The sequence below is a fragment of the Salvelinus alpinus genome, chromosome 3 (genome assembly GCF_045679555.1).
Source record: "Salvelinus alpinus chromosome 3, SLU_Salpinus.1, whole genome shotgun sequence".
Taxonomy (NCBI): domain Eukaryota; kingdom Metazoa; phylum Chordata; class Actinopteri; order Salmoniformes; family Salmonidae; genus Salvelinus; species Salvelinus alpinus.
In genome coordinates this window covers 91,679,752-91,693,469 of record NC_092088.1, presented here as the reverse complement: position 1 = coordinate 91,693,469, position 13,718 = coordinate 91,679,752, and the positions used below count along the sequence as shown (strand labels likewise).

Here is a 13,718-nt window from a genome sequence, read left to right as displayed (position 1 = left end):
AGAGAGAACAGAGAACAAACAGGAGGAGAAAGGCTAGAGGAGAGAGAGAGAGAGAACAGAGAGAACAGAGAGAAATGAGAACAAACAGGAGGAGAAATGCTAGAGGAGAGAGAGAGAGAATAGAGAGAAAGAGAGAGAGAACAGAGAAAGAGAGAACAGAGAGAAATGAGAACAAACAGGAGGAGAAATGCTAGAGGAGAGAGAGAGAGAACAGAGAGAAAGAGAGAACAGAGAGAAATGAGAACAAACAGGAGGAGAAATGCTAGAGGAGAGAGAGAGAGAATAGAGAGAAAGAGAGAGAGAACAGAGAAAGAGAGAACAGAGAGAACAGAGAGAAACGAGAGCAAACAGGAGGAGAAAGGCTATAGGAGAGAGAGAGAGAGAACAGAGAGAACAGAGAACAAACAGTAGGAGAAAGGCTATAGGAGAGAGAACAGGTAGAGAGAAAACAGAGAGAGAGAGAGAGAACAGAGAGAGAGAGAACAAACAGTAGGAGAAAGGTTATAGGAGAGAGAGAACAGAGAGAGAGAGAGATAGAACAGAGAGAACAGAGAGAACAGAGAGATAGGAGAACAAACAGGAGAAAGGCCAGAGCGAGAGAGAGAGAGAGAGCGAGAGAGAGAGAGAATACAAAGTGAAAAGAAAGAGTGTGACGATAAATATCAGATGAACAAGGAAGAGACGGAAAGGGCAAACGACAGGGTGTACAGTAGAGATGGTGAAGAGAAATGGCCGAGAGGAGAGGATAAGAGAAACAGAAACGTGTGGCTGTAGCATAATGTTAGACTATGTAAATGAAGATGTGATGGCTGACACACAGAGAAACAGGAAGTAGCATAATGTTAGACTATGTAAATGTGATGGCTGACACAGAGAAACAGGATGTAGCATAATGTTAGACTATGTAAATGAAGATGTGATGGCTGACACACAGAGAAACAGGATGTAGCATAATGTTAGACTATGTAAATGTGATGGCTGACACACAGAGAAACAGGATGTAGCATAATGTTAGACTATGTAAATGTGATGGCTGACACACAGAGAAACAGGATGTAGCATAATGTTAGACTATGTAAATGTTGATGTGATGGCTGACACACAGAGAAACAGGATGTAGCATAATGTTAGACTATGTAAATTAAGATGTGATGACTGACACACAGAGAAACAGGATGTAGCATAATGTTAGACTATGTAAATGTTGATGTGATGACTGAGACACAGAGAAACAGGATGTAGCATAATGTTAGACTATGTAAATGAAGATGTGATGGCTGAGACACACAGTAAAAGATGTGGATTGTTCCCAAGTGTTACAAAACCAAAGACATACCATAATATGAAATAAGCATACATAGAAACTTGAAAACTCCCTCACTGGCCACACCTAAGAGTCCATTCCAGTTATACAGGGTGTTCCCCAGGGCTCTGTGCTGAGTCCCCTACTCTCCATTATCTTCCCCCCTGCCCCTTATTAAAACAAATCTGCTTCGTCACCTCATATCTGCCTAAGCATGTAATATATTTTTATGTAATATATGTAATGTAATATATGTAATGTAATATATGTAATGTAATATATGACTTAATCCACTTCAAGGACCACATTGGAAATAAGTGCTGTTTCATGCATTAATGTATCACCCTCTTGGATTGTAGATGTATATTAGTGGTGGGCAACAATATTGATGATTCAATACCATATTGATATTGTTTGATATGGACATGAACGAGGCATGTCGTGATATCGTTTTATCCTTCCTTTAACCCCAAATCCAACTCACCAAGTGGAGGTCTCTGCAGGTTGAGTTGTTGCTGCACATGTTGCTGGCACAGTCGTCTATGTCTTGCTCACATCTCACACCAGCATAGCCAGGGTTGCACAGACAGTAGAACCCATCCACCACTAAAAGGAGAGACATGTCCATTAGGTACAACTTACAATGTACTATGGATGGATTTGATAGTACATTTCTCTACCTCTCTACCTATTCACCCTGTCTTTCTCTACCTCTACACCCTGTCTTTCTCTACCTATTCACCATGTCTTTCTCTACCTCTACCTATTCACCCTGTCTTTCTCTACCTCTCTACCTATTCACCCTGTCTTTCTCTACCTCTCTACCTATTCACCCTGTCTTTCTCTACCTCTCTACCTATTCACCCTGTCTTTCTCTACCTATTCACCCTGTCTTTCTCTACCTATTCACCCTGTCTTTCTCTACCTATTCACCCTGTCTTTCTCTACCTATTCACCCTGTCTTTCTCTACCTATTCACCCTGTCTTTCTCTACCTATTCACCATGTCTTTCTCTACCTCTCTACCTATTCACCCTGTCTTTCTCTACCTCTCTACCTATTCACCCTGTCTTTCTCTACATCTCTACATATTCACCCTGTCTTTCTCTACCTCTCTACATATTCACCCTGTCTTTCTCTACCTCTCTACCTATTCACCCTGCCTTTCTCTACCTCTCTACCTATTCACCCTGTCTTTCTCTACCTCTCTACCTATTCACCCTGTCTTTCTCTACCTCTCTACCTATTCACCCTGTCTTTCTCTACCTCTCTACCTATTCACCCTGTCTTTCTCTACCTCTCTACCTATTCACCCTGTCTTTCTCTACATCTCTACATATTCACCCTGTCTTTCTCTACCTCTCTACCTATTCACCCTGTCTTTCTCTACCTCTCTACCTATTCACCCTGTCTTTCTCTACCTATTCACCCTGTCTTTCTCTACCTCTCTACATATTCACCCTGTCTTTATCTACCTCTCTACCTATTCACCCTGTCTTTATCTACCTCTTCACCCTGTCTTTCTCTACCTATTAACTCTCTCTTTCTCTACCTCTTCGCCCTCTCGTTCTCTACCTCTACCTCTTCACCCTGTCTTTCTCTACCTCTCTACCTATTCACCCTGTCTTTCTCTACCTCTCTACCCATTCACCCTGTCTTTCTCTACATCTCTACATATTCACCCTGTCTTTCTCTACCTCTACCTATTCACCCTGTCTTTCTCTACCTATTAACTCTCTCTTTCTCTACCTCTACCTATTCGCCCTCTCGTTCTCTACCTCTACCTCTTCACCCTGTCTTTCTCTACCTCTCTCTACCTATTCCTCACCTTCTCTTTCTTTACCTCCCTCTACCTAGTCAACATCTCTTTCTCTACCTATTAACTCTCTCTTTCTTTACCTCTCTCTACCTATTCTCCCCTATCTTTCTCAATGAAAGCCTGGTCATGTGCTTCCTCTCTCTCTGATCTAGCGAAGCCAACATTGTAAACGGACAGAAAAGGGAAGAGTGAGAGAGAAAGAACTGTTACAAATGTGTTGATTTCTGGGCACCATGTCAGAAATCAGAATCTCCCAGGGCTAATAATCCAATTCTTATTTTCTCTTTATTAATCATTGATGATGTTAAAGAGAGATTCATCGCCATCTCCTTTTCTTACCAAGTCTGTCTCCCAAATGGCACCCATAGGGCTGTGGTCAGAAGTAGTGCACTATGTAGAGAATAGAATGCCATTTGGGACAAAGACCACCACAACAGTCGTACACAGTCAGTGGCAGTGACAGGGGTAATTGCGACGGTTCTTCCAGGGGAGTGAATTTATTACAACCCGTAGCCATGGGTCCTTCATTATCCCAAAGATTTACCATGTAATCTATGCTGTCACTCTGTCTTTGGTGTGTGTAGCTGCTATTACTCTCATTAAATGCTTTAGGTCATGGGTGGCAGTGGCATTACTCATCCCAGCTGATGGGGCTAGTTGGCTGGGGCTGGGTGACTGGGGCTAGGTATATGAGGCCGGGTGGCTGAGGCTAGGTATATGAGGCTGGGTGACTGGGGCTAGGTATATGAGGCTGGGTGGCTGGGGCTAGGTATATGAGGCTAGGTATATGAGGCTGGATGACTGGGTGACTGGGGCTAGGTATATGAGGCTAGGTATATGAGGCTGGATGACTGGGTGACTGGGGCTAGGTATATGAGGCTGGGTGACATAGGCTAGGTAGATGAGGCCGGGTGGCTGGGTAGATGGGGCTGGGTGACTGGGGCTAGGTATATGAGGCTAGGTATATGAGGCTGGATGACTGGGTGACTGGGGCTAGGTATATGAGGCTGGGTGACATAGGCTAGGTAGATGAGGCCGGGTGGCTGGGTAGATGGGGCTGGGTGACTGGGGCTAGGTATATGAGGCTAGGTATATGAGGCTGGGTGGCTGGGGCTGGGTGACTGGGGCTAGATATATGAGGCAAGGTATATGAGGCTGGGTGGCTGGGGCTAGGTATATGAGGCTGGGTGACTGGGGCTAGGTGACTGGGGCTAGGTAGATGGGGCTGGGTAGATGGGGCTGGGTATATGGGGCTGGGTGACTGGGACTAGGTAGATGGGGCTGGGTAGATGGGGCTGGGTATATGGGGCTGGGTGACTGGGGCTAGGTATATGAGGCTGGGTGACTGGAGCTAGGTGGCTGGGGCTGGGTAGATGGGGCTGGGCAAATGGGTCTGGGTGACTGGGGCTAGGTGACTGGGGCTAGGTAAATGGGGCTAGGTAAATGGGGCTGGGTGACTGGGGCTAGGTGACTGGGGCTGGGTCTAGGTGACTGGGGCTAGGTGACTGGGGCTAGGTGACTGGGGCTAGGTGACTGGGGCTAGGTGACTGGGGCTAGGTGACTGGGTGACTGGGTGGCTGGGGTTAGGTGACTGGGGCTAGGTAGATGGGGCTGGGTGACTGGGGCTAGGTAGATGGGGCTGGGTGGCTGGGGCTAGGTATATGAGGCTGGGTGGCTGGGGCTAGGTATATGAGGCTGGGTGACTGGGGCTAGGTGACTGGGGCTAGGTGACTGGGGCTAGGTGACTGGGGCTAGGTGACTGGGTGACTGGGTGGCTGGGGTTAGGTGACTGGGGCTAGGTAGATGGGGCTGGGTGACTGGGGCTGGGTATATGGGGCTGGGTATATGAGGCTGGGTGACTGGGACTAGGTAGATGGGGCTGGGTGACTGGGGCTAGATGGCTGGGGCTGGTTGACTGGGGCTAGGTGACTGGGGCTAGGTGACTGGGGCTAGGTGGCTGGGGCTAGGTAGATGGGGCTGGGTGACTGGGGCTAGGTAGATGGGGCTGGGTGGCTGGGCCTGGGTGGCTGGCGCTGGATGGCTGGGACTAGGAGTATGCAGAGCTATCCCTGATGGCTGTAGTTGCACAGACCTCTGCTCTCTCTGGCGAGCTGGGTGGATGGGGCAGGGTGGCTCGGGCTGGGTGACTCGGGCTGGGTGGATGGGACTGGGTGGATGGGGCTAGGTGGCTAGGGCCTGGTGGATGGGGCTGGGTGGATGGGGATGAGTGGCTAGGGCCTGGTGGATGGGGCTGGGTGGATGGGGCTGGGTGGATGGGGCCTGGTGGATGTGGCCTGGTGGATGGGGCTGGGTGGATGGGGCTAGGTGGCTAGGGCCTGGTGAATGGGCCTGGTGGATGGGGCTGGGTGGATGTGGCTGGGTGGATGTGGCTGGGTGGATGGGGCTGGGTGGATGTGGCTGGGTGGATGGGGCTGGGTGGATGGGGCTAGGTGGCTAGGGCCTTGTGAATGGGGCTGGGTGGATGGGGCTGGGTGGCTAGGGCCTGGTGGGTTGGCGCCCCCCCTTGGTTTGTGCTGTGGTGGAGATCTTTGTGGGCTATACTCGGCCTTGTCTCAGGATTGTAAGTTGGTGGTTGAAGTAATCCCTCTAGTGGTGCGGGGGCTGTGCTTTGGCAAAGTGGGTGGGGTTATATCCTTCCTGTTTGGCCCTGTCCGGGGGTATCATCGGATGGGGCCACAGTGTCTCCTGACCCCTCCTGTCTCAGCCGCCAGTATTTATGCTGCAGTAGTTTATGTGTCGGGGGGCTAGGGTCAGTTGGTTATATCTGGAGTACTTCTCCTGTCTTATCCAGTGTCCTGTGCGAATTTAAGTATGCTCTCTCTAATTCTCTCCTTCTCTCTTTCTTTCTCTCTCTCGGAGGACCTGAGCCCTAGGACCATACGTCAGGACTACCGGGCATGATGACTCCTTGCTGTCCCCAGTCCACCTGGCCTTGCTGCTGTTCCAGTTTCAACTGTTCTGCCTGCGGTTATGGAACCCCTACCTGTCCCAGACCTGCTGTTTTCAACTCTTAATGATCGGCTATGAAAAGCCAACTGACATTTATTCCTGATTTTGTACCATCATCTGTGAAATGCAAGAGAAAGGCCATAATGTATTATTCCAGCCCAGCTGCAATTTAGATGTTGGCCACTAGATGGCAGCAGTGTATGTGCAACGTTTTAGACTGATCCAATGAACAATTGCATTTATGTTAAAAATGTTGTATCAAGACTGCCCAAATGTGCCTAATTAGTTTATTAATAACTTTTCATGTTCAAATAGCTACTGTAAATTGGACAGTGCAGTTAGATTAAAAATAATTTAAGCTTTCTGCCAATATCCGATATGTCTATGTCCTGGAAAATGTTCTTGTTACTTACAACCTCATGCTAATCGCATTAGCCTACATTAACTCAACCGTCACGTGGAAGGGACACTGACCCTAAAGAAGTTTTAAGAGAATATTCTGGGCCCGGGACTTCCCAAAAGTATCTTAAGGTTAAGTTAATCGTTAGAACCTCCGTAACGTTGCACTTGAAAACACTCGTAATGTAACATCTACCTCAGACCACTTGTAGAACAGCTAAGTGCGTCCTTAGATGTTTTTTCGTTGCCCTCCCGTTGTCAAGCCGCCCTGTATTGGCGGCATCATAGTGGTGCACTAAGGTGGTGATAAGCCCAGCCATTCTGGATGGAGGCTATAGTGCCTGGAAATACGATGACATTGCTAAAGTAGTCAAACAACTTTGCCAGCATTATCACGTCGTCAAATTTACTTTAGACAGATGGTAATGTTGTAAATCTTTATCAGCTCTCATTGACGATGCATTGAGTAGAATGCTCAGTTGGGCACTAGTCCAAAACGAACGTTCAAAACTATTTTGTGACGAAACATGCAACACCATGAATAGGCTAGGTCTATTTCAATAATATTGAAATACATTTCATGTTCAATCAATTTAGTTCTATTTTACTCCTTGTAGGCTCCTGTCTGTAATTTGTCTCAACATATTTCTTGATGTGTAGCATAATGATGTGCCAAATCTTGATTTAGTGCATTATTATAGAGTAAGAATTCAAATAAGCCGCCTGACTATTTACAGCCATAGGTGATAATATCTATCTAGGAGCTGATCCATTGTCAGCATTGTAAAATAATTATAATGTTAAGGTAAGATTTGAATGGAGAAATCTGATCCGAGACCAGTGTTTCCTTTCTTTTGATCCTATCAGTATCGACACATGCCTCAACGATGCACTTAGCGAACGCTCCTTCTGCGTCATGTTTTTGGAAACTATATATTACATCTTTGGCCGTTGTAAGAACGATGCATCGTTAAAATACTCGGAAGCCTAAGTTCCATCGCTATTGGGAAACCGGGCCCTGGACTTTTCAATGATATCACGTGTGGGGGTATCACCTTGATCATTTATTCTTTCTGGTTCTTCAAAACGGCTACCATCCCCATTAGCACATTTTATGGTAAGTGTGTATTTGCATAACTAGCATTTTTTGTGAGTTTGATATTCAGATTATTTCTAAAAGGCAAATATCTCAGGAATAGTTTGATGAGTTTTCAGAGCAGAGTGATAATTTCTTCACATTAAATAAGAGCTTGTTTTTTTTAACCTTTATTTAACTAGGCAAGTCACTTAAGAGCAAATTCTTATTTACAATGACGGCCTAGGAACAGTGGGTTGTTCAGGGGCAGAACGACAGATTTTTCCCTTGTCAGCTCGGGGATTCGATCTAACAACCTTTCGGTTACTGGCCCAATGCTCTAACCACTAGGCTACCTGCTGCCCCAATGTGGTTAATACATTTGGAGAATAAACTTGACCTACATATCTTGTTTTTTTGTGTTTCTTTATGTACTATACTGTGAAAGAGACAATTTCAACAGTGTGTGGGCAGAGATCTAAACCGACAGAAAAGAATGTGAGGCCAACTAATGGAAAATGGATCCCAGTTCATAAGGATCACAGATCATAAAGCTTCTGTCACTCCCAATATTCTAAATGTGTTTCCCGGTATGCTCCATGTCTCCTGAGAGAGCTGCTAGTTACATTTGACATGACGGACATATTGTATCGACGTGTGTGGCAACGCAATAACCTCATATAATACACCTTTTGACCAACCATATGTTGACAATGTTATGAACAAAAGACAAATATGGTGAAAGCCAAATATCTGTTTTTGACAATGACTTTAAAGCACATTTCTTTAGAGAAATAACACAGCTTCCATCATTTTTCACTTTGGTCATCTCCGATCCGTACTACACTGTTCATTTGATCTAGGAGTTGTTTCATCCTTTATTACTTTGGTCATCTCTGATCCTTACTACACTGTTCATTTGATCTAGGAGTTGTTTCATCCTTTATCACTTTGGTCATCTATGATCCTTAACCCACACTGGTCATTTGATCTAGGAGTTGCTTCATCATTTCTGTTGGAGATGGAATACATAGAAGCCTTATTGGATGAATCGCCAGCCAGCCAGAGAAGGAAAAACAACATTCTGCCGTGGGGATTTGACTGTGTGTGTGCGAGTGTGTGTGGTGAGATTTCTTTGATTGTATTAAGTCTGAAATGTATCATCCATTATTCAAATTAGGACTCAGCATTGATGAATAATTTATGGTCTCAGTGGTTAGGTTACAGAACTCAGATGGTCTCTCAGTGGTTAGGTTACAGAACTCATCAGATGGTCTCTCAGTGGTTAGGTTACAGAACTCAGATGGTCTCTCAGTGGTTAGGTTACAGAACTCATCAGATGTTCTCTCAGTGGTTAGGTTACAGAACTCAGATGGTCTCTCAGTGGTTAGGTTACAGAACTCATCAGATGTTCTCTCAGTGGTTAGGTTACAGAACTCATCAGATGTTCTCTCAGTGGTTAGGTTACAGAACTCATCAGATGTTCTCTCAGTGGTTAGGTTACAGAACTCATCAGATAGTCTCTCAGTGGTTAGGTTACAGAACTCATCAGATAGTCTCTCAGTGGTTAGGTTACAGAACTCATCAGATGGTCTCTCAGTGGTTAGGTTACAGAACTCATCAGATAGTCTCTCAGTGGTTAGGTTACAGAACTCAGATAGTCTCTCAGTGGTTAGGTTACAGAACTCATCAGATGGTCTCTCAGTGGTTAGGTTACAGAACTCATCAGATGGTCTCTCAGTGGTTAGGTTACAGAACTCATCAGATAGTCTCTCAGTGGTTAGGTTACAGAACTCATCAGATGGTCTCTCAGTGGTTAGGTTACAGAACTCATCAGATAGTCTCTCAGTGGTTAGGTTACAGAACTCATCAGATGGTCTCTCAGTGGTTAGGTTACAGAACTCATCAGATGGTCTCTCAGTGGTTAGGTTACAGAACTCATCAGATGGTCTCTCAGTGGTTAGGTTACAGAACTCATCAGATGGTCTCTCAGTGGTTAGGTTACAGAACTCATCAGATGGTCTCTCAGTGGTTAGGTTACATAACTCATCAGATGGTCTCTCAGTGGTTAGGTTACAGAACTCATCAGATGGTCTCTCAGTGGTTAGGTTACAGAACTCATCAGATGGTCTCTCAGTGGTTAGGTTACAGAACTCATCAGATGGTCTCTCAGTGGTTAGGTTACAGAACTCATCAGATGGTCTCTCAGTGGTTAGGTTACAGAACTCATCAGATGGTCTCTCAGTGGTTAGGTTACAGAACTCATCAGATGGTTTCTCAGTGGTTAGGTTACAGAACTCATCAGATGGTCTCTCAGTGGTTAGGTTACAGAACTCATCAGATAGTCTCTCAGTGGTTAGGTTACAGAACTCATCAGATAGTCTCTCAGTGGTTAGGTTACAGAACTCATCAGATAGTCTCTCAGTGGTTAGGTTACAGAACTCATCAGATAGTCTCTCAGTGGTTAGGTTACAGAACTCATCAGATGGTCTCTCAGTGGTTAGGTTACAGAACTCATCAGATAGTCTCTCAGTGGTTAGGTTACAGAACTCATCAGATGGTCTCTCAGTGGTTAGGTTACAGAACTCATCAGATGGTCTCTCAGTGGTTAGGTTACAGAACTCATCAGATGGTCTCTCAGTGGTTAGGTTACAGAACTCATCAGATGGTCTCTCAGTGGTTAGGTTACAGAACTCATCAGATGGTTTCTCAGTGGTTAGGTTACAGAACTCATCAGATGGTCTCTCAGTGGTTAGGTTACAGAACTCATCAGATGGTCTCTCAGTGGTTAGGTTACAGAACTCATCAGATGGTCTCTCAGTGGTTAGGTTACAGAACTCATCAGATGGTCTCTCAGTGGTTAGGTTACAGAACTCATCAGATGGTCTCTCAGTGGTTAGGTTACAGAACTCATCAGATGGTTTCTCAGTGGTTAGGTTACAGAACTCATCAGATGGTCTCTCAGTGGTTAGGTTACAGAACTCATCAGAAGGTCTCTCAGTGGTTAGGTTACAGAACTCATCAGATAGTCTCTCAGTGGTTAGGTTACAGAACTCATCAGATGGTCTCTCAGTGGTTAGGTTACAGAACTCATCAGATGGTCTCTCAGTGGTTAGGTTACAGAACTCATCAGATGGTCTCTCAGTGGTTAGGTTACAGAACTCAGATGGTCTCTCAGTGGTTAGGTTACAGAACTCATCAGATGTTCTCTCAGTGGTTAGGTTACAGAACTCATCAGATGGTCTCTCAGTGGTTAGGTTACAGAACTCATCAGATGGTCTCTCAGTGGTTAGGTTACAGAACTCATCAGATGGTCTCTCAGTGGTTAGGTTACAGAACTCATCAGATGGTCTCTCAGTGGTTAGGTTGCAGAACTCATCAGATGGTCTCTCAGTGGTTAGGTTACAGAACTCATCAGATGGTCTCTCAGTGGTTAGGTTGCAGAACTCATCAGATGGTCTCTCAGTGGTTAGGTTACAGAACTCAGATGGTCTCTCAGTGGTTAGGTTACAGAACTCATCAGATAGTCTCTCAGTGGTTAGGTTACAGAACTCATCAGATGGTTTCTCAGTGGTTAGGTTACAGAACTCAGATGGTCTCTCAGTGGTTAGGTTACAGAACTCCTCAGATAGTCTCTCAGTGGTTAGGTTACAGAACTCATCAGATGGTCTCTCAGTGGTTAGGTTACAGAACTCATCAGATAGTCTCTCAGTGGTTAGGTTACAGAACTCATCAGATAGTCTCTCAGTGGTTAGGTTGCAGAACTCAGATGGTCTCTCAGTGGTTAGGTTACAGAACTCATCAGATAGTCTCTCAGTGGTTAGGTTGCAGAACTCAGATGGTCTCTCAGTGGTTAGGTTACAGAACTCATCAGATGGTCTCTCAGTGGTTAGGTTACAGAACTCATCAGATAGTCTCTCAGTGGTTAGGTTACAGAACTCATCAGATGGTTTCTCAGTGGTTAGGTTACAGAACTCATCAGATAGTCTCTCAGTGGTTAGGTTACAGAACTCATCAGATGGTCTCTCAGTGGTTAGGTTACAGAACTCATCAGATGGTCTCTCAGTGGTTAGGTTACAGAACTCAGATGGTCTCTCAGTGGTTAGGTTACAGAACTCATCAGATGTTCTCTCAGTGGTTAGGTTACAGAACTCATCAGATGGTCTCTCAGTGGTTAGGTTACAGAACTCATCAGATGGTCTCTCAGTGGTTAGGTTACAGAACTCATCAGATGGTCTCTCAGTGGTTAGGTTGCAGAACTCATCAGATGGTCTCTCAGTGGTTAGGTTACAGAACTCATCAGATGGTGTCTCAGTGGTTAGGTTGCAGAACTCATCAGATGGTCTCTCAGTGGTTAGGTTACAGAACTCAGATGGTCTCTCAGTGGTTAGGTTACAGAACTCATCAGATAGTCTCTCAGTGGTTAGGTTACAGAACTCATCAGATGGTTTCTCAGTGGTTAGGTTACAGAACTCAGATGGTCTCTCAGTGGTTAGGTTACAGAACTCCTCAGATAGTCTCTCAGTGGTTAGGTTACAGAACTCATCAGATGGTCTCTCAGTGGTTAGGTTACAGAACTCATCAGATAGTCTCTCAGTGGTTAGGTTACAGAACTCATCAGATAGTCTCTCAGTGGTTAGGTTGCAGAACTCAGATGGTCTCTCAGTGGTTAGGTTACAGAACTCATCAGATAGTCTCTCAGTGGTTAGGTTGCAGAACTCAGATGGTCTCTCAGTGGTTAGGTTACAGAACTCATCAGATGGTCTCTCAGTGGTTAGGTTACAGAACTCATCAGATAGTCTCTCAGTGGTTAGGTTACAGAACTCATCAGATGGTTTCTCAGTGGTTAGGTTACAGAACTCATCAGATAGTCTCTCAGTGGTTAGGTTGCAGAACTCATCAGATAGTTTCTCAGTGGTTAGGTTACAGAACTCATCAGATGGTCTCTCAGTGGTTAGGTTACAGAACTCATCAGATGGTCTCTCAGTGGTTAGGTTACAGAACTCATCAGATGGTCTCTCAGTGGTTAGGTTACAGAACTCATCAGATGGTCTCTCAGTGGTTAGGTTACAGAACTCATCAGATAGTCTCTCAGTGGTTAGGTTGCAGAACTCAGATGGTCTCTCAGTGGTTAGGTTACAGAACTCATCAGATAGTCTCTCAGTGGTTAGGTTGCAGAACTCATCAGATAGTTTCTCAGTGGTTAGGTTACAGAACTCATCAGATGGTCTCTCAGTGGTTAGGTTGCAGAACTCATCAGATGGTCTCTCAGTGGTTAGGTTGCAGAACTCATCAGATAGTCTCTCAGTGGTTAGGTTACAGAACTCATCAGATGGTCTCTCAGTGGTTAGGTTACAGAACTCATCAGATAGTCTCTCAGTGGTTAGGTTACAGAACTCATCAGATGGTCTCTCAGTGGTTAGGTTACAGAACTCATCAGATGGTCTCTCAGTGGTTAGGTTACAGAACTCATCAGATGGTCTCTCAGTGGTTAGGTTACAGAACTCAGATGGTCTCTCAGTGGTTAGGTTACAGAACTCATCAGATAGTCTCTCAGTGGTTAGGTTACGGAACTCATCAGATGGTCTCTCAGTGGTTAGGTTACAGAACTCATCAGATGGTCTCTCAGTGGTTAGGTTACAGAACTCATCAGATGGTCTCTCAGTGGTTAGGTTACAGAACTCAGATGGTCTCTCAGTGGTTAGGTTACAGAACTCATCAGATGGTCTCTCAGTGGTTAGGTTACAGAACTCATCAGATGGTGACCACTGCAGTGCCCTGGATACTTGCCCTGGTCAAAAGTAGTGCACTACATAGGGAAGAGTGTACATGTGTCATGGTCAAAGTAGTGGACTCTATAGGGAACAGGGTGCCATTTGGGATGCAGTCATTACCATCAGATTGAATAACTCCAGTCTCATAACGCTCCTTATTAGTCAGTGGTGGTGACCCACTGGAACAGTACCTGTCAGAAAGCAAGTGAGCTAAACCAACTGTGATGCACAAGGTATGAGTAGGTGTGGGGTGAGAGAGAGGGAGGGAGACACAGACAGACACAGACAGACAGACAGACAGACAGACTGATGCTTCTCGCTGCTTTGTGACATGTGGGTCGCTACTCGCCCTTCTCTTCAACGTGTGTGTGTGTGTGTC

At 45.3% G+C, this 13,718-nt stretch overlaps 1 protein-coding gene across 1 annotated transcript in view; it reads right to left on the bottom strand.

Moving 5' to 3' along the window:
* eys (eyes shut homolog) overlaps positions 1-13,718 on the bottom strand; it is a 506,958-nt gene that overhangs the window by 387,144 nt on the left and 106,096 nt on the right. Inside the window, exon 22 of the mRNA XM_071394489.1 lies at positions 1,788-1,909. Within this exon, the coding sequence (XP_071250590.1) occupies positions 1,788-1,909 (122 nt within the window). The remainder of the gene's footprint in view (positions 1-1,787; positions 1,910-13,718) is intronic.